This window comes from Protobothrops mucrosquamatus, unplaced genomic scaffold (genome assembly GCF_001527695.2).
Source record: "Protobothrops mucrosquamatus isolate PMUCROS unplaced genomic scaffold, P.Mucros_1.0 scaffold1642, whole genome shotgun sequence".
Classification (NCBI taxonomy): domain Eukaryota; kingdom Metazoa; phylum Chordata; class Lepidosauria; order Squamata; family Viperidae; genus Protobothrops; species Protobothrops mucrosquamatus.
The window spans coordinates 56,144-81,731 of record NW_015387801.1 but is presented as its reverse complement, the minus strand read 5'-3'; the positions used below and the strand labels follow the sequence as shown (position 1 = coordinate 81,731).

The 25,588-nt window shown below is 46.3% G+C and overlaps 1 protein-coding gene across 1 annotated transcript in view; it reads left to right on the top strand.

Moving 5' to 3' along the window:
• The window catches only part of LOC107293530 (receptor-type tyrosine-protein phosphatase S-like), a gene marked incomplete at both ends in the record, with an annotated part of 117,587 nt that overhangs the window by 41,222 nt on the left and 50,777 nt on the right, over positions 1-25,588 (top strand). The window contains 6 exons of the mRNA XM_029285415.1: positions 281-423; positions 563-707; positions 14,894-15,199; positions 19,959-20,152; positions 21,978-22,004; positions 24,455-24,572. Of these exons, the coding sequence (XP_029141248.1) occupies positions 281-423; positions 563-707; positions 14,894-15,199; positions 19,959-20,152; positions 21,978-22,004; positions 24,455-24,572 (933 nt within the window). The remainder of the gene's footprint in view (positions 1-280; positions 424-562; positions 708-14,893; positions 15,200-19,958; positions 20,153-21,977; positions 22,005-24,454; positions 24,573-25,588) is intronic.

The following is a 25,588-nucleotide window of genomic DNA, read 5'->3' as shown; positions in this document are numbered from 1 at the left end:
TATTTCAAAAAACCTTGGTTCTCACACTATTACAATATTGTTATGTCTAACTAACTCCCATACACATTCCTCCTCCCCCCCCCCAGTATCATCTAATTCCAACTCTAATTCTAAGAGTAAAACATAAGAAGGAAAATGGCTGCATCTCCATATGTTGTCAAAGCAAGAACATCTGATGTTACCAAGCGTTGACAGTTGTCTTCTGTCTCCTCCTCACCAAATTCTCACACGCAACCTTTCTGCGTTCCCATCCCTCACCTGCCTTACCTTCCTTCACTAGTTCCGGGGCAGCCGATGAATTTCCGAGCGGAGGCAAAGAGCGAGAGCACCATTTTACTGACCTGGAGTCCCCCCCGCCAGGACATTATTCTGAAGTACGAACTCCTTTACAAGGAGATCAGCAACAAGCCAGGAACCCCGGAGGTGAGTCCGGTTTTGGGGGGGTGGAGCGGGAATCCGTGGCAGGAAATCCGGAGCGACCGTGCCCCGTTCATACCTGTGTGTCCTTTGTTTCTGTTGCTTGTTTGGGTTGCCAACGCTCGCACCCGCGGCCGCCCTGCAGTTTCTGAAGACCTTTGACCCCGTGACTTCCTTCCTGGTGAAAGAACTCAACCCCAACACGGAGTATGTCTTCCAGCTGGCGGCTCGCTCAGCTTTGGGCCTCGGAGCCCCGACATCGGAGGTCAGGGAGCGCACGCTGCAGTCTAGTAGGTGTCCCTTTTCTTACCCAGAATTCTCTGAAGGGATCACGGTCAGGCAGGAGACACAACGGCTGGGGGTCCAGGTGTGGAATGGTGCCCAGCGTGGGGCTTCAGGGCAAGCCGAACTGGACGCTGTCCACCTCATGTGGCTTTTGCCCCGTAGGAGTTAAGCAAGGAGCTATTTTTTCTCATCCTGGGAATTATTTTCTGGGTACGAAAGAGAGGAGGGCGGGAGACTCTCTCCGTGTGGCTGGGCCTGGTTTAGTCAACAGGACACAAATGTCGTCGGGCTGTGTTTCGAGGGGTGCACGGTGGGCGAGAAGAAGCTCTTAGCCTGTTGACTCTCTCTCGTAAGGCGGCCCCCTTACCTCACCTGAAAACATGGCACCATCCTGGGTGAGAAAGCGTGACTCCCTTAAATGGAAAGTTCGGTAACCAGGATGACGGGCAGGGGGTGGGCTTCCTGCCACAAAGGGATGTCGGTTTGCGAGCATCAAAATGCTGTGGGTCAAGGTTTGGACGGAACAGGAGGAAAACACACGCCAAGGGCTACGGATGACTTCACGGCTGTATTTTTGAGAGACACCATTCCCCCTTGCTCCTTCCTCTTCCCTTTCCCATAATTCACTCTCACAGCATTTCGTCTTCCCCCCCCCCAAAAAAAGAAAGTATGATGGAGGGCACGGGGGGGGGGACACAATCACGCCACCATAGGTGCTTTATCTAGTGCTGGATTTAGTTTAATGGATTGTCTCCCTTCACTGTTTATTGCCAATCCTGGCTGGCAATAAAATATGAAACTTTGCTTTAAAAAGAAAAAAAAAGAAAGAATGAGGTGGTTTTCTTTATTGTTTTTCCTTTCTTTCTTCCTTTTGGTTCTTTCTTTCTTTCTTTCTTTCTTTCTTTCTTTCTTTCTTTCTTTCTTTCTTTCTTTCTTTCTTTCTTTCTCTTTCCGTTCGTTCTTCTTCTTTTTTTTGTTCCCCCCCCAACAGCATGAATGGCTGTGGCTGTTCTTCCTATTTCTGTCTTCTCTGATCTTTACTGTATTGAACACGGCCACAGGGTTGGGGTAGCTGTGACCAGACTGGGTGGGGGGCTAGGGGTGTGTGTGGAAGGAGGAACCCCAAGGACATGCATTTTGTCCTCCCTCGAAATAGGACCGCTGCCCATCCAAAGGTTACCGATAGCTTCATCTGCCTTTTTTTTTCCTTGTTATTTCTTTTCCCGGCTCTTGTTTTATTTTCTCTGCCTTCTCTCGCCTCCCCACTGCCATTCCCAACGTACACAATTTGTCCCTTCTGCACACATTGTGGCTGTAGATCAGTCGCCACCACGGTGGTTCCTTGCACGCAGCAGTTCTCCCAACAGCCTGGTTCGGGCTGATGGGGGTCGCGGTCCAAAGCGTCTGGAGGGGACCCGGTTTGGAAAGAGTGGTCTGAACCTGCAGGTGTAATTCGGGTGTCAGGGTGAGGTCAAACGCCTCACGTCCTTGAGGTGAATTTAATGGCGGTCTGGGGTCTTTGGGGTTCCCTGAGCTGGGTGGCTTTCTTGCAGACGTTTCATGACCCACCTAGGTAACATCATCCGTGTTAGAGAGGAGTTGGGTTTGCTCTCCGTTTATATACGTGGGACTTGGCCTGACAGTCTAATCAAGGAACTACCAGGAACCGCTTGGTTCTTACCACGGACAGGGCAAGCTGCTTGTATGGAAACAGAGAGCAAACCTCACTGATGATGTTACCTTGTTGGGTCATGAAACGTCTGCAAGAAAGCAACCAAGCTCAGAGAGAGCATCAAGGACCCCACAATCCCCTTCCTCCTCCTCCTCCTCCTCCTCCTCCTCCACAGACCCCATATTCCCTTCTAGCACTGATGACATTACCTAGTTGGGTCATGAGACGTCTGCAAGAAAACCACCAAGCTCAGACAGCACCAAGGATCCCACAATCCTCCTCCTCCTCCTCTTCCTCTTCCTCCTCCCCCAAACCCCACTCCCTTCTAGCACTGATGATGTTACCTAGTTGGGTCATGAAATGTCTGCAAGAAGGCAACCAAGCTCTGAGAGTACCAAGGACCCCACAGTCCTCTCCTCCTCCTCCTCCTCCTCCTCCTCCTCCTCCAACCCCATATTCCCTTCTAGCACTGATGATGTTACCTAGTTGGGTCATGAGACGTCTGCAAGAAAATCACCCACCTCAGAGAGCACCAAGGACCCCACAATCGTCGTCCTCCTCCTCCTCAAACCCCACATTCCCTTCTAGCACTGATGACATTACCTAGTTGGGTCACGAGATGTCTGCAAGAAAACCACCAAGCTCAGACAGCACCCAGGACCCCACAGTTCAACCCTGAGCCACAATTATTCTCTTCTTGGTCTGTTGGGGTGTGTAACTGGTTTTACCTTGACCAAGAAAGTTAGGACATCCCTAAGTTTAAAAAAAAAGGACTTTATAGCACCTCTTCATACAGTGGGAACAGGACCACCTGGTCTCAAGGAATGGGGGATTCCTTGCAGGATGCTGCTTAGCTTTGGGGGGGCAGAGGGGAGGGGAACTCACCTGGAATCAGGGCCCAGTGGGGGCCCCTTCATTCATTTTCTGTCTTTGCATCCTTCCTGACTGCAATTGAAATCCTGTGGCCAACATCCAGCCAGGTTTTTCAGAGTCTCCTAGACACTTATTGTTTTTGCAATGGTGTGAGGAGGGATAATGCAGGGTTTCTGTTGTTGTAGTACGAAAAGGGGCGGTGGGAGAAATAATGTCCTTTTTAACGGGGGCACAACGGCGGGAGGGCTGGTGCATTGGAAGGAAAAAAACAGGCAGTTGGAAATTGACCAGACGTTTGCTTCGTTTTTGTTGGTCGTGGTTGATTGGGTGTGCTGGGATTTTGTTGTGGTTGTTTTGCAGGAAAGGTAGACAAAGGCCATGGTGGAAATGGCTGTGGGTATCTGTGAAATTGTGTTATTTGGTTTCCCCGTGAAAGGGAAAGGGTCTTTGACCCACTGACCGCTCACCCGGGAGGAAAAGCTAAGGACTTTTCTGGGCTCTGGTCATTCAATTTTTATTGGCCCCGTGGAGAGATTGACTTCCCTGCCCCCTCCCCGCTCCCGGCCTTTCCTGAGAGGGGTCTTGGAATAAAGCCAAACCAGGAATAACCTAGGTTGAGGTCTGGGGCCAAGAGTCACCCTCCCTCCCTTCCTTTCCTCTCTTCCTTTCTTCCATCCGTTCCCTCCCTCCCTCTGTCCTTCCTTCCCATCCATCTATTTCCTCCGTTCCCATCCATTTCCTTCCTTTCCCATCCATCTCCTTCCTTCCTTCCTTCTCACCCATCTATTTCTTTCCTTCCTTTCTTCACACCCATCTATTTCCTTCCTTTCCCATCCATCTCCTTCCTTCCTTCCTTCCTTCCTTCTCACCCATCTATTTCTTTCCTTCCTTTCTTCACACCCATCTATTTCCTTCCTTCCCATCTATTTCCTTCCTTCCTTCCTTCCTTCCTTCCTTCTCACCCATCTATTTCTTCCTTTCTTCACACCCATCTATTTCTTTCCTTTCCCATCCATCTCCTTCCTTCCTTCCTTCTCACCCATCTATTTCTTTCCTTCCTTTCTTCACACCCATCTATTTCCTTCCTTTCCCAGCCATCTCCTTCCTTCCTTCCTTCCTTCCTTCTTTCTCACCCATCTATTTCTTTCCTTCCTTCACCACTCATTTCCTTCCTTTCTTCACACCCATCTATTTCCTTCCTTCTTTCTTTCCCCACCCATTTCCTTCCTTCCCACCCATCTATTCCTTCCTTCCCATCCATTTCCTTCCTTCCCTCCTTGCCACTCATCTATTTCCTTCCTTCCTACCTTCCTCACCCATTTCCTTCCTTCCGATCTGTCTGTTTCCTTCCTTCCCATCCCTTTCCTTTCTTACTCTCTTCCTCCCTCCCTTCCTTCCTCTCTCTCTCTCTCTCTCTCTCTTTCTCTCCCATCAGTTAGCTCAGACCATCTCTGCTTCCTGGGGGGGGGAGAGACCTGGGGTAGGGGTGGGGGTTGCTCGGTGGTCTTGTAACCCCCTGAAAACCTGTCTTTTGTTTCCTGACTGGCTGCTGGAGGAAGGAGCCCAATTCTTCCCTGTTCCTGGCGGCATCCTTCGGCGTTCAGACCTCCCAGCTCGGGCAGGCTTCTGGGTCTTTTCCTCCTCCTCCTCCTCTTCCTCCTTCTTCCTTTCTTTAACTTGTTTTCTCCTCCAATGCAGCCCTTCATCTCATACAGTTCTCCTGGCCTATCCCCGGCGAGTTTCCCTTCCTTTCTCTCTCTTTCTCTCTCCCTCTTTCTCTCTCTCTCTCTTTCTCCCTTGGCTGGCATGCCTGTCTGATGCACGGATGCTTTGTCTACGTGGGGGGGGGGGGGAGACTTTTTCACTGCAAAAAAAAAAATAGCACAATTTGTTCCCTCCTCTTCTTTCTTCTCTTTGCTCCCAGGGCATATCTGCATATTTTTCAGCCTGTCCAGGTTCTCTTCTTCTCTTAAGATCTGCAAGGATTTCCAATATTCAGCAGGTTGAAGTGATGTTTTCAGAAAATTGGAGGGGGTGGGAGAGGAGAGAAATCTCCCTTTGCATTTAAGTCGATGTTTCTCGGCCTGCTCTGAGCCGAAATGTACTTCTCGGGCTATTATGAGGCAGTTTGACCCTAGGTTTGCAAGGGGAAAATTGCCCCCCTCTTGAGTAAACAATATATTGGAAGAGATGACTTCAAAATGTATTTTATGCAGGGTGTTCAAGTATGCGTGCATATCTTACAGGAATGTTTCTGCTGTGTGCATAAAAATCATTATTATTGTTGTTATTATTATTTTGCCGGTGTGGCGTGACTTCTAATTTATTTATTTATTTAACGTATGACACCTACAGAGGTCATGCAATCACTGATATGTAGATTTAATTTAAATAAAGCATCTCATCATCTTTATGGGATGACGGAAACCGAGGCAAACAAGCAGATGGAATGGAATGGAATGGAATGGAATAGAATAGAATAGAATAGAAAATAGAAAATAGAAAAGAATAGAATTATGGAATAGAATAGAATAGAATAGAATAGAATAGAATAGAATAGAATAGAATAGAATAGAATAGAATAGAATAGGAAATAAATTCAACAGAATAGAATAGAATAGAATAGAATAGAATATAGAATAGAATAGAATACAGAATAGAATATAGAATAGAATAGAATACAGAATAGAATAGAATAGAATATAGAATAGAATAGAATACAGATAGAATATAGAATAGAATACAGAATAGAATAGAATACAGAATAGAATAGAATACAGAATAGAATAAAAGAGAATAGAAAATAGAATAGAATTATAGAATGGAATAGAATAGAATAGAATAGAATAGAATAGAATAGAATAGAATAGAATAGAATAGAATAGGAAATGAATTCAACAGAATAGAATAGAATATAGAATAGAATAGAATACAGAATAGAATATAGAATAGAATAGAATACAGAATAGAATAGAATAGAATATAGAATAAAATAGAAGAGAATAGAATATAGAATAGAATAGAATACAGAATAGAATAGAATATAGAACAGAATAGAATATAGATAGAATATAGAATAGAATACAGAATAGAATAGAATAGAATACAGAATAGAATAGAATAAAAGAGAATAGAAAATGAATAGAATTATAGAATGGAATGGAATAGAATAGAATAGAATAGAATAGAATAGAATAGAATAGAATAGAATAGAACAGAACAGAGCTGGAAGGGACCTTGGAGATCTTCTAATCCAGCCCCCTGCTCAAGCAGGAGACCCTAGGCTATCTTCTCCAGGAGACATCTCCCAAGCTTGCTCATCATATCTCGAACCTCTTCTATGCAGATATGCCCTTTTCCTTTCCTTCCCTCCAAGGTGTCCTGACACCACATCTCTGCTTAGCCTTTTCCCTCATCCATCCACCCTCTCCGCTTGCAAATGTCCCTGGTCCCAAATCCTCCATGCAACCATCCCTGGCTTGGCTGGTGCCCCCTTTTTCTGCTCTGCACGGCATGTCTTTTCACAGCACTTCTCCACTAAAGTGGGCCCCTCCCAAGCATCAAAGCCCCAAGATTTTTGTTAAAAACAAATCCATTAAACTAAAGGTAACGTATTCTCTCTTTTTTTTGATCTTGAAATAAGTCGGTCTTTTAACTCTTCAAGTACCATAGACGGTAGACTTGGATGCCTAGAGAATCTCTAAAACGTGTCCCAAAAAACCCAGAGATTAGGAGGGGGAAAAAACGGGATTATTGGGATGAAAAAAAAAAACGTTGCCCATAGATTCGGCTTTTTTTTTTTTTTTGGCGAAGTCGTTTTATTTCCCCTTTGGATAAATCCTTCCTCTCCTCAACGCCGACTTAGTTCGATGGGTGAAGGACACCAAAGGATCAAAAACTCTCTTGCTCTATGGAGCAATTTGACTGTAAAAAAAACCTTTTTTTAAAAAAATAATTAAAAAAAGAAGTTTTAGGAGATGTAGGATTGGTTCTTTTGTTCTTTTTTAAATAGACAATGGCCTGAAGCTGAGGTCTCCAAAGTCTATGGTACCTAAAGGGTTAAAATAAAATTTAAAAAAAAAATCCTTATTGCTTCGGTATGAAAGCTCAGTCAGGGTCCGTTGTTGAGGCTTGGACAGTCAACCTTTAACACGTGTGAAGTGTGCAAAAGGTGAGTACTGGCTGATTCACAGGCAAATCCACATATACAGCCCAACCTGTTCCCGCTGGAAAGTCCACTTAAAATGGCCTGTCCTAATTTGCACACCTTTGGATACCTGCCCGGTTTTTGGCGGCCTCAGTGAGAAGAGGGCAGTGCCCACGGCTGTGTGGGCGCGCACGCACACAACCATCCCCGTTGCTTAATCCCCCTTACCCCTTGGTCCAGAAAATGCGAGTGCCTGCCTGCACGCTAACACACACCCACACGCGCACCTGCCTCCTTGAATCCACACACAGGTTGGGCTGGATTGTGAAGGAAACTCCTTGTGGATCCTCTCCACAGCAAGGCCAGCGTGGGGTGGCAACTTGGCCGAGACGGTACAGTCCCGAAAAGTCATAGCGTGGAGCAGTCCCTTGGCCCTTTGGCTTAGCCAGAGGGAAAAAAAACCCAGTCCATGTTTTTTATCTGACCTGTCCCGAAGTGGATTGCTTAGAAGGGTGAGTGGACAGACACCCCTTTCCCCCCCCTCCGCCGGGAATCAGGCTGGCAAAAGTTGGAAGTCTGCCCCCCTTTTCTGGAAGTAGAATTTACTGGGTTGAGGACTCATATGTTTTCAAAACCACCCAGAATCTGGTAGGTCTTATTTTAGTGAGTTTCTTGGTGAGGGTTAGATAAGGTGATCTAGTTGAGGATTGTGGGTAGCAAAAAGACCCATGTCAGACAGCTCTCTTGTGGGCACAAATTAAGAGTTAAAATCCATTCCTCAGAGGACGTAAAAGGGTTACCCCAAAGACCTTTCTTGTTTAGTGTTTCTTGTTTAGCCTCATTTAACCCTTTAGCTTATTCAGTGCTTCTTGTTTAGCCTTGTTTAATCCTTTAGCTCAGAGGTCCCCAACCTGTGGTCTGTGGACCAGGATCGGGCCGCGGGCTCTTGGCCAGCGGGCTGCGGAAAAGGCTGGCTGGTGCGCACAGGCGTGGGCGTGCATTTCCCCCACACACTCGCGCTAGCACCCTCGGCCGCGTTTGCGCATGTTCACGGGCGCGAATGGGGATGCTAGCGCGCGGCGGGTGTCCGCAGCCCGTTTGTGCATGCGCGCTAGCCCGGGTGGTTTGTGTGGCCCGTTTGCGCATGTGTGAACGGGCCACTAGCCACAGTAGGGGTGCGCGGCCATTCGGGCATGTGTACAGCACCAGCACAAACGGGGTTGCTAGTGCCACACTAGTGTGTGTGGCCCCCGTGTGTGTGCGTGCACGCACGCCAATTTTGAAGCTGCTCTCCTTCCCTCCAGCTCTTGAGCCCAGAATGGTTGGAGACCTCTGCTTTAGCTTGTTTAATGCTTCTTGTTTAGCCTATTCATTCATTGACTCCAGTGTTTCTCAAACTTAGCCATCTTATGACCCATGGACTTCAACTCCCAGAATTCCTCAGCTGGCTGGCTGAGTGTTGAAATCTATTTGTCTTAAAGGGGCCAAGTGTGAGAAGCATGGATTTAAACCAGGGGTCTTCAAACTTGGCCCTTTCATGACTTGTGGACTTCAACTCCCAGAATTCCTCAGCCAGCAACGCGTTGCTGGCTGAGGAATTCTGGGAGTTGAAACCCACAAGTCATCAAAGGACCATGTTTGAAGACTCCTGGTTTAAACCATTTGCGTCGGTGCCTGTCTCACTTACAGGAACTCCTAAAGCATTGTGGCAAGGAGATTGGGTTCAGTTGTCACCTTGAGAAAAATCACATTTTCCAAATAAAAATGGGATGTAGAATGAGGTCCTTCTTCAGCATTTGCTCAACATCTCCAAATTTTGGCAAGGATAGTTTGCCAAGCAATAAAATAGATGTGTCTGGATGCTTTCCTTAGTGATGCTGTAGGCTTCTGAACCCCAGAATCTTTAAGCTGGTTAGACTTCAACTCCCAGAATTCCCCAGCCAGCCATGTTGAAGTCTACCCAGCTTAAAAATTCTGAGGTTCAGAAACACAGTTTTAGTGGATCCTACCATTGAATAGATGCCCTTGAGAATCTTCCCATCTGCATGAGTCTGTGATCACCTGGGGCAAAATAAATTGAATTACAGAAGAGGAATTGAAAGTTGAATTTCATACCTCAAATTATACAGTCTATAAAATTACCTCAAATTATATAGTCTATAACAGGCACCTTCTCCCCGCCCAAAAGAGGTAGACTCTGCAGGAAAACAACAAATCCAGCATAAATCGGGTGATTTTCGGCACTACACAATCTATCCGTGAGGAAGATTCATGACAATTTGATTGTCTTTGATTGGGATAATTGACTTCTCCCAGTTTTGAAGCAAACTCAGGCAACTTATATCAGGCCTCGTACTTTGGGTGCTGAAGATTTAAAATATATATATATATATTTAAAACAAGCTGACCTCTTTCTTTTCCAAACCTTCCCAATTAAATAGTAAAAAGAACAAAGCCAGAACGCAGTAACGGGATTATCGGAAGGTGTAGAAATTGGGGAACAATGGAATTCAGCATAAAAGACTAAAAACTAAGCGGGATCGAGGCAGAACTAATGTAATCCGCCAGCCAGGCTAAACACGCGTAAAAAATTAGATTTGGGCATCTCTCATTCTCTCCATAAACTGAAATATTTTATGGGTTGGGAATGGACAAAACGTCATACAGATAGTCCTCGACTTACGAGCGCAGTTGAGCCCAAAATTTCTGTCGTTAAGCGAGACAATTTGTTAAGTGAGTTTTGCCTCATTTTACGACCTTTCTGGTCACAGTGAATCTTTGCGGTTGATAAGTTAGTAAGCCGGTTGTTAAGTGAATCTGGCTTCTCCCCGCCCCCCCTTGACTTTGCTTGTCAGAAGGTCGCAAAAGGGGATCGTGTGAGCGACACAGCGACCGTCGTAAGTACGAGCCAGTTGCCGAGCATTTGAATTTTGATCCCACGATCAAGGCGATGCTGCAAAGGTTGTAACTGAGTTGAAAAACGGTCGTACGTCACATTTTTCAGTACCGTTGTAACTTGGAACGGTCACTAAACGAACTGTTGTAAGTCGAGGACTACCTGTATCTTGTATTTCGGGAGACTTTTTTCCCATCATTAGATGATTTTGACAGGGTCAAAACAGGAAAGGTAGATTCTTAGAAGGCAAAAATTTGAGCCCTGTTGGGAGCAAATAAATCCAGTGTCTGAACTTGCTTCACAATTGTCGGTTTTGGAATCTGCCTAAGAAAATATATGGATAGGTTTTCACCACCCCCTTGCGATCTCCCTCAGCGGGGCTTCTGATTTTGACCCTTTGTCCTCAAAATGCTGAATAAGCCAGCTATGGGATTGATTTCACTGTTATCCTGACGGGTAGTCCTCAACTTACGACCGCAATGGAGCCCAACGTTTCTGTCACTAAGCAAGACAGCTTGTTTGAACAAGTTCGGCCCCGTTTTACGGCCTTTACGGCCACCGTCGTGAATCGAAACACTGCCGTTGTGAAGCGAGTCACACGGCTGTTAAGCAAATCTGGCTTCCCCCATTGGCTTTGTTTGTTAAAAAGTCGCAAAAGGGAAATTGCCTGATCACGGGGACGCTGCGACCGTCGTAAATATGAGTCAGTTGCCAAGTGTCCGAATTTCGATCACGTGACCGTGGGGAAGCTGCAGCGGCCGTGAGCGCGAAAAACGATCATGTCACTTTTTTCAGTGCCGTTGTAACTTCGAACGGTCACTAAACAAGCGGTTGTAAGCCGAGGACTACCTATATTAAATTTCTTTGCCACCTATATCACAGTCTGAAGTGACTCTGATCTGGCACAGCTCTTTTGAGATTATAGCTTTACCTTACCAAGGGCACCTTCATAGGTGGGAAAATTTATAATATAATAATAATAATATAATCATAATAAAGTTGGAAGGGACCTTGGAGGTCATCTAGTCCAACCCCCCTGCTTTATTATTATTTTGGGGGGATAATTTTTATTTATTATTGGGGGGATAATGTGGCTATTTGCTTACCTCTAAAAAAGACCTGGGGATATCCCTTTCGGGGCCGTGTGGATTTCTTTTATTTTGAAGGTGACTCCTTTCCCCCCCCCTTTTTTTTCTTTTTTTAATTTTACATATGTGTGTTGGTGTGTGCCTACACACCCTCGCAGCCCTATTGTTTCGCCCCTCCTGCGACCTTTGGGAAAATTAATTGCCCCTGCCTTAAAAGAAGTGAGAAACTGCACAAACATCGCTGGGTTAATTTTCAATAGGATATGGCTAGGCATTTAGAAGTGGTACCCGTAATTTAAATAAAAATAAACATCTCTGTAAGAAAGGTGCGAGTAAGTGCTTTTCCATTTAAATTAGTTTGACCTTGTGAGAGAAGACAATCTTGGCATAACATTTGCAAATATTGCTGCCCTTATTTTGAGTACCCACTATTTTTCAGCCTGTAAATCCTGATTGAAATGAGTCTTAGGACCGGCTTTCCGAACCAGATTCAATCTGGGGAATTCTGGGAGTTGAAGTCCACCCATCTTCATGTGGCTGAGCTGGAGAAACACAATCTGAAAACACCCCCCCCTCTCCCGGTTGAATTTGGTTTGGAAAGCTGGTCCTACTCATTTCAATCGGGATTTACATCATTCCGGGAAAGAGTAGCCTCAGGGACAAGAACGGGACTGTAATTTGAACCCAGAACTCTTCTTGGCACCACTTGAAAACAAGGGGCCTCTCTGTTACTTTCTCTGCTGAAGCCTGTTAGAAGCAGCCAGGTTGGAGGGCAGGAATATGGGTGCTTGGGGGGGGGGAGCCAGTGAGTTCAGGCCTGTGGCTAGGAACCTTCCGTGAATCCCATCGTCCCCAGCTGAGCTTTCGTGAGACAGTCTGATAAAGTTAACCAGAGCCGAAGGTAGGTAAACCAGACTACTGAACGTGGACTCTAGAAGGCTTTGCTTGATGAATAATTTGAGGATTATTATTATTATTATGGTTATTTCCCTTATTTTATTTTATTTTGAACCCGACGATTTGTTTTTTTATCGCTTGATTTCTTTGCTTTCCAAACTTCTCTTGTTGCTTTCGATTGTCCGTCGCTGGTTCTTTCGGAAGGCTAGTTAAGAAATGGAGATGTGTGAATTCTGGAACAGTTTGCGAATTATTTTCACCCTCCTTCCCCTGAATACCAATCTCTAAACCAGAAATCTCCAAATTGGGCAACTGGACTTCAATTCCCAGAATTCCTCAGCCAGCCGAGACGGGGGGGATTCTGGGAATTGAAGTCCACAAGTCTTAAAGTTGCCATATTTGGAGATCCTTGCCCTAAAGAAACCAGGAAACCCAACGGAGAATTTATTTGAGCCTCCGGAAATTAAAAAAAAAAAGGTGAAAGGGAAATTGTTGCTTATACCTTGTTAACTAGATTTTATCAAGATGTATCTTGATAAAATCTAGTTAACAAGGTATAAGCAACAATTTCCCTTTCACCTTTTTTTAAAAAAAAACTATAGATAGTTTTTTAAAAACTATAGATAGTTCTCCACTTACAACCATTCCTTTCGCGACCAGTCAAAATTACAACGCTACTGGAAAAAAAAGACAGTCCTCGCTATTATGACGGTTGCAGCATTCCCACCCTTATGTAATCCAAATTAGGCCGCTTGGCAACCAACATGCATTTACGACGGCTGCAGCATCCCAGGGTCACATGAAAGCCATTGGCGGCTTCTGACCAGCTGGCTTTGGACCCGAATGGGGGAAGCTGGATTCACTTAACGACCGTGTGATTCACTTAACCAACTGCAAGCCTTTCTGTCAGAGCATGCACAGTCTTATTGCACTGAGATAACCCAGGAGTGAACACAGTAAACAGTGGTCTATATTAAATGGTGGTTTATCTTACACTGTCTACAATGTCATACACCAGGAACAATATACATACATGTGTTAATACAGCAGGCTCCAACAAACCATAGTTACAGCAGGAAACGGAAGAGAGAGAACACCTCTGCGGAGCCTTCCCTTGTGTACAAAGGCTCTTAAAGAGACACAGACCCAGCTGGCTCTTAAAGGGACACAGACCCTGCTGAGTCATTCCCTTCCCTTTTACACAAAAGCTCTTAAAGAGACACAGACCCAGCTGGCTATTAAAGGGACACAGACCCTGCTGAGTCATTCCCAACATTGCATCATACATCTTACATTATACAAGCTGCTTAGCTGTTTATTACCTTGACACTTTCACTTAACCCTGGAGAGAAAAGGTTGCAAAATCAGGCGCAGCCACCTTAACAGTGGAAAATCTGGTTTCGATTGTGGTCGTAAGTCGAGGACTATCTGTATAACTCCCAACTAAGCTTCTTTCAAGGGGTATCGTGCTGAAGCCGAGAAGGTGAATTTGAATTGGGCACTTTTTTAAGCAGAAAAAAAATAAAGATTTTCCTTCTGTACCAACTTAACGTTGGTTACCAGGGGCCAGCCTGGCATCTGGAGGGCAATCCAGTTGTTGGAAATAGCTGGAAAAACCTTCTTTCTGCTCTGGGTACTAAAAGTCTTCGTAATGGTTATAAATTGCCATTTGGAAAATGGAGATTAGCGAATGGAGAAGATTCCGGCCATTTTCCTTTGATTGCAGAGAGGGGATTCAGGAAAGCAACGGATCCCTCCTGGCTTTAAGGCCAGGTTGGGAAGGAAACAGATTCGGGGAGGAGATTTTGATTGCTTGTCGTTGGAATTGCAGAGGGAGTAGATCCCGGCGGTCCCGTGTTTTCCCCAATGATGGGAATAGGATGGGTGACAGGAAGGATTTATCCTTTATAGGAATGAAAGAAGCACAATGTTCTATGCCAGTGATTCTCAGCTGTGGGGACTTTAAGATGGGTGGACTTCAACTCCCAGAATTCCCCAGCCAGCATGGCTGGCTGGGGAATTCTGGGAGTTGAAGTCCACCCATCTTAAAATCCCCACAGTTGAGGTACACTGATCTATGTGCTTTATTTATGTTCCAGTTTGTCCCTTGCAGGCTAAAATATTTGATGGAAAAATTTATTCCACAAAGCAGCCCCCCAGGCCCTGTCTCGCCCCCAACCAGAGAGGCAGAAGCTCAAAATGGCCGCCACAGTCGTGCCCTGCTGAGCGCCATCTTGACTTTTTCAACCTCCCCTAAGCACTAGCTAGCCCAACCAAACCCCGTTGTCTCGTGAGTTGCCTGCTTTACGTTGCCACCTCCGCTTGCCTTCCCCCCCCAGTTAATCCTTTGTTTATTTCAGTTTTCGCGGCAAATAAGCCCTTTTTTTTAATTTAAAAAACAACAAAAAAGTTTCATTTTGTTTTTCAAGTTTTTTGTGCTCCCCGGAACCAAGTTTATTTTTGGTGCGTTTCGTTTCGGGTTTTTTTGTTATCATTTTCTTTTCTTTTCTTTTTTTTGTTTCCTTTTATCTTTCCTATATTTTGTTTTCCGCCCGCCCCCCCTTTTCCCCTCTTCCCTTGATTCCCGCCATCCCAAACTACCCCTCCCGCTACCGTAGAACCGTCCGCCCCCCCTCAAGACGTAAAATGTGTCAGCACCAGGTCCACGGCCATTCTGGTAAGTTGGCAACCACCGCCGGTTGAGAGCCAAAACGGTGACTTGGAAGGCTATAGCGTCCGTTATCGAGCTCTGGATCCCGAGGTCAGCGAATTGAAAGAGGTGAAGGATATCCCCGCCGCAACCACCCAGATCGCCCTCGAAGCCCTGGAGAAATGGACGGAGTACCGCATCACCGTGGTGGCGCATACGATTATGGGGCCCGGCCCGGAAAGCTCGCCCGTCATTGTCCGTACCGACGAAGATGGTAAGTGGGACTTTTCCCTAAATTTATTTGTGTATGTATTTGTATCCCACCTGTATTACTTTGACCAGTCANGGACTAGAACTCACCGTCTCCCGGTGATTGGCCCAAAGTCACCTAGCTGGCTTTCGTGCCTAAGGCGGGATTAGAACTCTCCGTCTCCCGGTGATTGGCCCAAAGTCACCCAGGTGGCTTTCGTGCCTAAGACGGGACTAGAACTCACCGTCTCCCGGTGATTGGCCCAAAGTCACCCAGCTGGCTTTTGTGCCTAAGGCGGGACTAGAACTCACCGTCTCAAGGTGATTGGCCCAAAGTCACCTAGCTGGCTTTCGTGCCTAAGGCGGGACTAGAACTCACCGTCTCCCGGTGATTGGCCCAAAGTCACCCAGCTGGCTTTTGTGCCTAAGGCGGGACTAGAACTCACCGTCTCAAGGTGATTGGCCCAAAGTCACCTAGCTGGCTTTCGTGCCTAAGGCGGGACTAGAACTCACTGTCTGCTGATGATTGCCTGAAAGTCACCCAGCCAGTTTTTATGCCTAAAGCGGGACTAGAACTCACACTCTCCTAGTGATTGACCCAAAGCTACCTTGTGTGACTAAAAATGAACTACAACTCACTTTCTCCTAGTGATTGGCCTAAAGTAACCCAGCTGGCTTTCATGCCTAAGGCGGGACTCGAACTCACCGTTTCCTGGTGATCGGCTCAAAGCCTCCCGGCCAAATTTCATATCGAAGGCAGGACTAGAACTCACCGTCTCCCGTTTTTTAGCCTGCTGCGTTCGCCACTAGGCGAAACTGGCTGGTTCCAGGATGAAACAGAACGGTGAAAAAAACACAATGGTGAAAAAGCTTTAAGATCCTGGCTTGCTTAGCCATAATTCCTGTCTGCTCCCATCCCCCCCCAAAAATGTAAGGCCCACCTGTCTGGAAATCACACCTCCCTTTCCAGTGTGGGGAATCTGGGTTTCTTACTGCCCAAAACTCCGGAGACGTTTTCTCTGGAATGGTTTGGACCCATAAATCAGTGGAAAACTCTTTGGAGCCGAGGCAGTGTGATAGAGCCAGTAACTCTCTCGTGGAAAGGTGTTGCGAACCGCCATTAATGAATTTCTAGTGGCACTTTATTTACTTTCGAGCGTCTCATTTATCACACTCTCTGGAAAGGACATGGTAAGATGCCCAAAAGTCAGCTGGATAATGGAGAAAATGTAAAAAGTATTGTCGTGCCAATTTCCCTGGGACAATAAAACTAACTGAGAATTTAGAGTGGTGTTTCTCCAACTTGGCTACTTTAAAATGTATGGACTTCAACTCCCAGAATTCCCCAGCCAGCATTGCTGGCTGGGGAATTCTGGGAGTTGAAGTCCATACATTTTAAAGTAGCCAAGTTGGAGAAACCCTGATTTAGAGGCTCTCTTATGGCTGCGTTAAACTACAGGTAGTCCTTGACTTACGACCGCAATTGGGCTCAAAATTTCTTGTGGTTAAGTGAGTTTTGCCTCATTTTACGACTTTTCTTGCCACCGTTCTTAAGAGAATCACTGCGGTTGTTAAACTAGTCACCCGGTTGTTAAGTGAAACTGGGTTTCCCACGGACTGTGTACGCCGGAAGGTCGTAATAGGCGATCACCTGACCCGGGGACACTGCAGCGGTCATCAATGTGAGTCAGTTGCTAAGTGTCTGAATGTTGATCACATGACAACGGTTGTAAGTGTGAAAAACGGTCGTAGGTCCCTTTTTGCAGTGCTGTTGTAAACTTCCAACGGTCACTAAATGAGTTGTTGTAAGTTAAGGACTATCTGTATAGGGAGTAATTTGCTTTTCTTAACAGAAAATGTCGCCCTGTTCTCCTTTTTCTAAACCCATCCATTTTTATTTACAGCAATAAAACCTTCCCCAGTTGAAGTGTATCCTTGTAACAAGTTATGATGACTAAACAAGAAAAGACTGGACAACCAGTTGTCTGAAATGATATAGGGTTTCCCTGCGTGAGCAGGGGGTTGGACTAGAAGACCTCCAAGGTCCCTCCCAACTCTTGTTATTCTATTCTATTCTATTCTATTCTATTCTATTCTATTCTATTCTAAAAGGATTCTATTCTATTCTATTCTATTCTATTCTATTCTAAAAGGATTCTATTCTATTCTATTCTATTCTATTCTGTAATTCTATTCTATTCCACTCCACTCCACTCCACTCTCTTCTATTCTATTCTGTAATTCTATTCTATTCCATTCCACTCCACTCCACTCTGCTCTATTCTATTCTATTTTATTCTATTCTAAAAGTATTCTATTCTATTCTATTCTATTCTATTCTATTCTATTCTGTAATTCTATTCTATTCTATTCTATTCTATTCTATTCTATTCTGTAATTCTATTCTATTCTATTCTGTAATTCTATTCTATTCCATTCCATTCCATTCCTTTCTTATTCTATTCTATTCTATTCTATTCTATTCTATTCTATTCTATTCTAACCAATAATGGCTGGAAAGCTAGCTGGTCCTTTTAACTTTTCATAACACGTAGCAACACTTAACCTGGCTTGGCCTTATCCCCCAAAAGCTAAGACAGATCACTTATTTATCCTTTGAAAGGAGCCCATCAGGAGATCCCAATGCTCTAGGCTACATTAAGAAGTCCCTAAAAAATTCCTAGAGAAAGCAGTGAGAAATCCCTTCCAAATTGCTCTACGGCAGGGGTCTTCAAACTCGGCCCTTTTAATACTTGTGGACTTCAACTCCCAGAATTCCTCAGCCAGGCACACTTTGTGAGGAATTCTGGGAGTTGAAGTCCACAAGTCATAAAAGGACCAAGTTTGAAGACCCCTGCTCTACGGGGTTGAATCCATGAAGGTTCAGGAATGAAGCTTAATCCGTGGGAATTTTTGGTTTTTCAGCCACAGCTGGATGGGTGAGAGATTACCAGTTATATAGGCAGTCCTCAACTTACGACCACAACTGAGCCCAACATTTCTGTTGCTAAGCAGGACAGCTGTTAAGGGAATTCTGCCCCATTTTACCACCTTTCTTGCTACTGTTACGTGAATCGCAGCAGTTGTTAAGTTAGTAACTCAATTGTTAAGTAACACAATTGCTAAGTGACTTTGCTGGTCAAAAGGCTGCAAAAGGATCACATGAGCCCTGGACACTGCAACTGTCGTAAATAGGAGTCAGTTGCCATGCTTCCAGATTTTGGTCACATGGCCATGGGGATGCTGTAACGGTCGTTAAATGTGACAAACGGTCGTAAGTCACTGGTTTTAGTGCTGTCGCAACTTCACTAAATGAATGCCTGTAAGTCGAGGACTACTTATATTCTACCAATAATTTTGCCCCAAGGTGATCAGCATGCATTCTGCCTTTTGTTTTAAGCGATTCTGACTTTAATCCGGCCCAACCTTGAGGTTAACAGGGGCATTTTATTTCCTTTCTTCCTGGGAATTAAACAAGTCCCCGAATCATCCAAATTTAAGAGGAATATATTTTTTTTAACCTGCATAAAAAATTGAAATCCAAGATAGTGGATGGCTGTTTTTTCATCAGCTAATCTTTATGGTTGCCATAGGGAAGAGACTTAATTAAAGCTTTTTTTTTCCCCTTCCTTGGGAACAATCAGAGTTCAGAGGCTGAACACGTGGGGAAAACGCCAGCTAGAATTCTTCACATCTGTAAAGAAAGCTAGGAAGAGCCTCAGTTAATTTAATCTTATATACCCAGTGTCATGGTTCCGACAGATGAAACTCTTCAAAGAACTTTGAGGCATTGTTTACCTTAAAGAATCTTTATTTATTTATTGTTTATTTATTGTTCGAATTTATATCCCGCCCTTCTCCTTGCGGACTCGCATCGGCACTAACACAGTCGAAGCCAAAATCTGAATTCCCTTCCCCTGAGCACATAGTATCAAAGCACAGTTCCCTCCACCAATTAACAGTCATAAATCACATTCTCCAATTAGTTTGAAATGTAGACTTTCCCTCCGGTTCTCCAGCCTGCCAATTCTTATCATCTCTTATTTCAATAACCTTGATTCTCACACTAGGTCCAGTATTGTTATGTCTAGCTAAACTCTCATGCACATTCCTCCCCCCCAGCATCATCTAACTCTAACTCTAAGAGTAAAACATAAGAAGAAAAAGGTTGCATCTCCAACTGTTGTCAAAGCAAAAACATCCGATGTTAGCAGCTTTCATTAGTTTCATGGTGGCTTACAACCATTAAAACAGGGGTCTTCAAACTTGGCCCTTTTATGACTTGTGGACTTCAACTCCCAGAATTCCTCAGCCAGACAAGGAATTCTGCCTGGCTGAGGAATTCTGGGAGCTGAAGTCCACAAGTCATAAAAGGGCCAAGTTTGAAGACCCCTGCATTAAAACATCCAAGTGCAACATGCACCCACAAATATATCAACAAAAAATGGGAGCCAATCTTGCACCAGCTAATGCAGGTAGTCCTTGACTTATCACCACAATGGGAGCCAGAATTTCTGTTGCTAAGCAAGGCGGTTTAGAGAATTTAGAGAAACGCGCACTGGAGGTGCACACCTGTCACTGCATCCCACAGTTGTGTGTTGCGGCTCTCGGTGGGAAACCGGGATGCACGGAATTGGGGTTCCATCGGCGTCTTCGGCTGCGCACGAAAACCAGAGACCCGCTTTTCGCTTTAAATGATTGATTCTTCCTATTAAAGCGGAACCCTTTCTGTCTCTCTCCACTTTCCCTCCCCCCTCTCTGCTCCTCCTCCCTTCTGCCTCCAGTGCCCAGTGCCCCACCTCGCAAGGTGGAGGTCGAAGTCCTCAATTCAACGGCCATCCAGGTTTTCTGGCGCTCCCCAGTCCAAAACCGCCAGCACGGACAGATACGTGGCTACCAGGTGCATTACGTCCGCATGGAGAACGGAGAAGCCAGTGGCTTGCCCCAGATCAAGGATGTCATGTTGGCTGACGCTCAGGTGAGGGGTGTGTCTGCGTGTGCGTGTGTGTGTGTGTGTATCTCCTTTTTGGTGGCAGGCGGCTTCTCACGGCTGGATTCGAACCCCAGGCTTATTAACTTAATAGCTCATTAACAACGGACGCTTCCCTTTTCTCCTCCTCTGCCTCCTCCTCCTCCTCTTTTTGGTGCCCGAGTCAACACACAAATTTGTGGTCATGAAGTCAGGCATCACAGGGCTGCCTCCCGCCCCCCCCCCCTGGATTTTATGAGCTTTTTTATTTTTTGCCGTAGTCGTTAAGCGAACCCTCAATGGTTCTTAAGCGAGGCATCGCTTGAGTTTCTTCCCTTCCGGCTTTCCCCGTTGACTTTCCCTGTTGAAAGCTGGCTGGGAAGGTTGCGATCCCGTGGCTCGGCCCCCATCGGAAAGCCAGGCCGGTGGGCAAGTGCCCGGATTTGTCTTATCAAAGTAGATAGGAGCCTTTCCCAGTTCTACCTGGAGGTGCCAAGCCCTGATTGTTTACAGGCCAAGCGAGGCGCATCTCTCCCGTAGGGAGAAAGATCCTAGTCCTCATGATTCGGATTTAAAAGCCTCGTTAACGCGGCAGCCCTTTCTCCGGGTTTCAAAAAGCAGGCAGTGGAGCCCAGTGACGCAGCGCCGTCAAAGAAGGGATTGCAGGCAAGAATTGAACATGCTTACGGGTAGACCAGTGGAGGCGAACCTATGGCACGCGTGCCAGTGGCGGCACTCGGAGCCCTCTCTGTGGGCACGCGCGCCATGCCCCGGAGATGGCAACCATCCCTCTTCAAGCAGCCCCACACTAACTTGCCAAGGTCCCACGTGGCTGGATGTATCCCAGCACAGTTGGTGTCCCTCCCCCCCATCCCATCCCTCCTGGCCTCGCATGCTCTCCTTTTCCTGGGCATGACCCACTGCATCACCTCCTCAGCTGTCTGCCGGCCGTTGAGCTCAGAGGTGGCTTCTCTGAACTGCTGGCAACGGGCTGCAGAGCTCCAGAGTGTGCCGGTCGAAAGACCGGCAGGCTGTGGCTGCTGACGGACACTGTCGGCCCCCATGTGTGCGGGGGCCGATGGTGTCTGGCAGCAGCCACCCCGGCCCCTGCCTCGCCTTGCCCTGCGACAATGGCACCCCCGCCCTGCCTCGCCTCCCCTCACCCCGCAGGACGAGCCTCCTGCCCACCGCCCCACACGCCAGAGACCCCCTGGATCTCCCCCAACCCTGTCTGGCCCCCACAGGAGTCCCTGCCCATGAGCAACATAGAGGTGACCATGCCCACCTTGGCCACACCCACCCATTCTGCCCTGACCACCACAGCCATGCACACCTGGCACCTGGCGATAAATAAGCGGGTTTTGGGTTACAGTTTGGGCACTCGGTCTCTAAAACGTTTGTCATCACTGGGGTAGACCGTTCGAAGTTACAACGGCGTTGAAAAAAAGGACCCCTTTTCGGCCTCCCTGTGGTCACCAAATCAAAATTTGCCAGCTGGCCTGCGTTTACGAGGGTTGCGCTATCTGATGTAGTGCTGTTCTAACGTCGGTCACTAAACGAAGGGCTGTAAGTTGAGGACTACAGAACCTGTAATTGCTCCCTCCCAGCCCGGTTCATCTGTCCCTGTCTATAACTTCATTAACCAGAGTGATGCGTTTTACTAACCCCACGGATCTCCTCCCCCCCGCCCCACTTTGCCCCAGCAGCTGCAGGGGGGGGGCTTCTGAGCGCCGGCCTGTCTCTCCCCAGGCAGCCCCTCCGTGCTCCCCCCGTCACCTCACTTTTCTTTCTCTTTCCCCTTTTCATCCTCACCTGCCTACCTTCTTTTGTTCAGTGGGAGACCGATAACACTGCAGAATACGTAAGTAAAACGCTTCCGTTGTGGTGGTCTCTTCTCGGCTCCCTTCCCTGTTATTAGTGATGGCATGGCATTGGAGTATCTCCCTTTCTTCCCCCCCCCCCACCTGTGTTGATTTTTGTGTGGCTTGGAGTGTTTCAGCCTCTCTCTGAATGTTGCCTTAGTTTTTTTGCATGGAGTATGGGGGAGGGAGGCGCAGTCGTTAACCCAGAGTTAAACCAACATTTAGAAACCAGAGTTAAACCAACATGAGAGTGCAAGAGGTGCAGATCCTGTTAAACTAGCTTAAATGGTGAGGGTTAGACTAGCATAAATGTTCAGACTCTGTTTAATAATAATAATAATAATAATAATAATAATAATAATAATAATAATAATAATAATAATAATAATAGTAAAGTTGGAAGGGACCTTGAAGGTCATCTAGTCCAACCCCCTGCTCAGGCAGGAAACCCTATACCATTTCGGACAAATGGCTGTCCAGTCTCTTCTTAAAGACTTCCAGTGTGGGAGCATTCAGAACTTCTGGAGGCAGGTTGTTCCACTGGTTAATTGTTCTAACTGTCAGGAAGTTTCTCCTTAGTTCTAGGTTGCTTCTCTCCTTGGTTAGTTTCCATCCGTTGCTTTTTTTTCCTGCCTTCAGGCGCTTTGGAGAATAGCTTGACTCCCTCTTCTTTGGGGCAGCCCCTGAGATATTGGAACACTGCTATCATGTCCCCCCTCGTCCTTCTCTTCGTTAAACTAGACAGACCCAATTCCAGCAACCGTTCCTTATATGTTTTAGCCTCCAGACCTCTAATCATCTTTGTTGCTCTTCTCTGCACTCTTTCTAAAAGAGTCTCAAGATCTTTTTTACATCCTGGTGACCAAAACTGGATGCAGTATTCCAAGTGTGGCCTTACTAAGGCATTGTAAAGTGGTATTAATACTTCACCTGATCTTGATTCTATCCCTCTGTTAATGCAGCCTAAGACTGTGTTGGCTTTTTTGGCAGCTGCCGCACACGGCTGGCTCCTATTTAAGTGATTGTCCACTAGAACTCCGAGGTCCCTCTCACAGTTGCTATTATTGAGCAAGTTACCCCCTATACTATACCTGTAAAGTAGCTTAAGAAATGAGAGTTAAACCAACATAGTTTTGCAGAGATACAGAGTCTGTTAAACCAACTTTAGCAATGAGGGTTAGACCCACATAAATGTGCAGAGAGACAGAGCCTGTTAAACCAGCTTAAGAGGTGAGGATTAGACTAAGTGTGCAAAGATGCAGATCCCGTAAACTAGCTGAAGAGGTGAAGGTTAAACCAACATAAGTGTGTCCTTGTACTGACCCTGTTAAAAGAGTTTAAGAGATGAGGGATAGATCAACATAACTGTGCAAAGAGGCAGATCATGTTAAACTAACGTAACAAGTGATGGTTAAACCAACCTAAGTGTGCCCTTGTTAAAGTGTGCCCAGTTAAAGCAGCTTAATACACAAATTAATATACAAATTAATACACAAACTACGGTAATATAAATGTACTGCTATGGAAAACCAGGTTAAGACGCAAGGATTAAACCAAGATAAGTGTGTCCTTTGTGCAAACTGAGCTGCTGAAAATTGCAGGATTTGTAAAATGCATCTTTTGGCCTTCTTATTCTCAAGCAGCTGATTTATATGCTATAGAACAGGGGTCCCCAATCTGTGGGCCACGGCCCACTTCCAGGCTGCCTGCATCTCGCAGATATGGAACGGTTGCCAGCATACCGCAGCCCGGTATTGGTCCACGGCCCGGGGATTGGGGACCTCTGAACAAGAAGACTTCCAAAGTCCCTTCCATCTCTCTTATTCTTTAGCCAATTGGGTTGAGAACAGTCATTTTTTCTTTTGGGGTCCGGTCCCTTTGTGGAACCCACAGACGTCCTGTTGATAAGACCATTTTTCTCTGATGACAAGAAAGAATGGAGCCCTCCCTGTTTGCTCAAAGCTTTGGGCTGCAAATACGGGGTCTTCATTGCAAGTTGTGTGTTTGGTATGCGGAATGTCTGGTTTTCTCCCCACCTGTCCCTGTTTCCTTGTGATGTGATGTGTCAAGGATTGCTTTGTGCCGTGTCTTGCATGCTGGATCCTGGTTGTTTTCTGGAAGGGAAGGGAAGGGAAGGGAAGGGAAGGAAGGAAGGAAGGAAGGAAGGAAGGAAAAGGGAGAGATGAAGGAAAGAAAGAAAAGGGAGGGAGGGAGGAAGGAAGGAAGGAAGGAAAGAAAAGAGAGAGGAAGGAAGGAAGGAAAGAAAGAAAAGGGAGGGAGGAAGGAAGGAGGAAGGAAGGAAGGAAAGAAAAGGGAGGGAGGACGGAAGGAAAGAAGAGGAAGGAAGGAAGGAAGGAAGGAAGGAAGGAAGGAAGGAAGGAAGGAAGGAAGGAAAAGGGTGGAAGGAAGGAAGTCTTTTTTGTGTTAATTCTTTGCTTTAATTCCTCAGGAAATGGTCATCTCTGGACTTCAGCCAGAGACCACTTACTCGGTCACAGTCGCTGCCTACACCATGAAAGGGGACGGGGCCCGGAGCAAGCCGAAACCGGTCGTGACCAAGGGAGCAGGTGAGCATCCCGGAAGGGTGGACTTGTTAACCAACCCTAAAGATTAATCCTTGATTTACGACCAGTCACTTAGCAGCCATTCAAAGTTACAACAGACCTACCTTCAAGCTACTTCTGACCCATTTGTGGGGAGGGGGCTCCACAGTCACATAACTGAACTTCAGGCTCTCAACAGCAGGACCCCTGTGACGGCCACTCACAGCTTCCCGCAGTCACACAACTGCATCTTACAACAGTTTTGCCCAAATTCGTCACTTACATCCGTGGCATTGGCGCTTACGATTATCTCATTCGCCTTCAAAAAATGTTGTAAACTTGATGTCAACGTTGCTAACATTGGATGTTCTTGCTTTGACAATATATATCAGGCATGCATCTATCAAGTGGTACCCGATTGATTGCAAAAATGGTACCAGGTGGCAGTTGGAGCTGTATTACTGCAAAAGAAAAAAGGGGGGTCCTGCAACCCTGCGCCTACACCTCCAAAAAATTCACTGAAAGCGAGAGGGGATGGGCAATCTGGGAGAAGGAGGCCTTCGTAATTAGGTGGGGCCTGTTAAACTACTGGTGACACTATCTAGAGCAGGGCTTTTCAACCAGTGGTACGGGTACCACCTGTGGTACATTGGCACCTGGCAGGTGGTACATGACCATCCTAGAAAAGTGGTAGGGGGGAGGGGAATGAGCTGAACTGGTGGCAGCACCACACAAGCCTGAGCGAGAGATGGCTGGAGCTGCAGAGCTGTCAGGCCTCAGCGGAAGCGCCAGGATCAATGCTGCTTTCCAGCTGATTGGTGCTTCTTCGGGACTCTCAGGACTCAGTGGAAGTGCTAGGATCAGCACCAGGCTCCAGCTGGAGCTCAGCGCTGATCTGGCCCTTCTGCTGAGCCCAGAAGACACGCCGATCAGCTGGAATGTTGCAGCATCTCCAGGGTCTTGTGATTTACATTCAGATGCCTGGCAACTGATTCATATTTATGACGGTCACAGTGTCCCAGGATCACGTGAAGTGACCA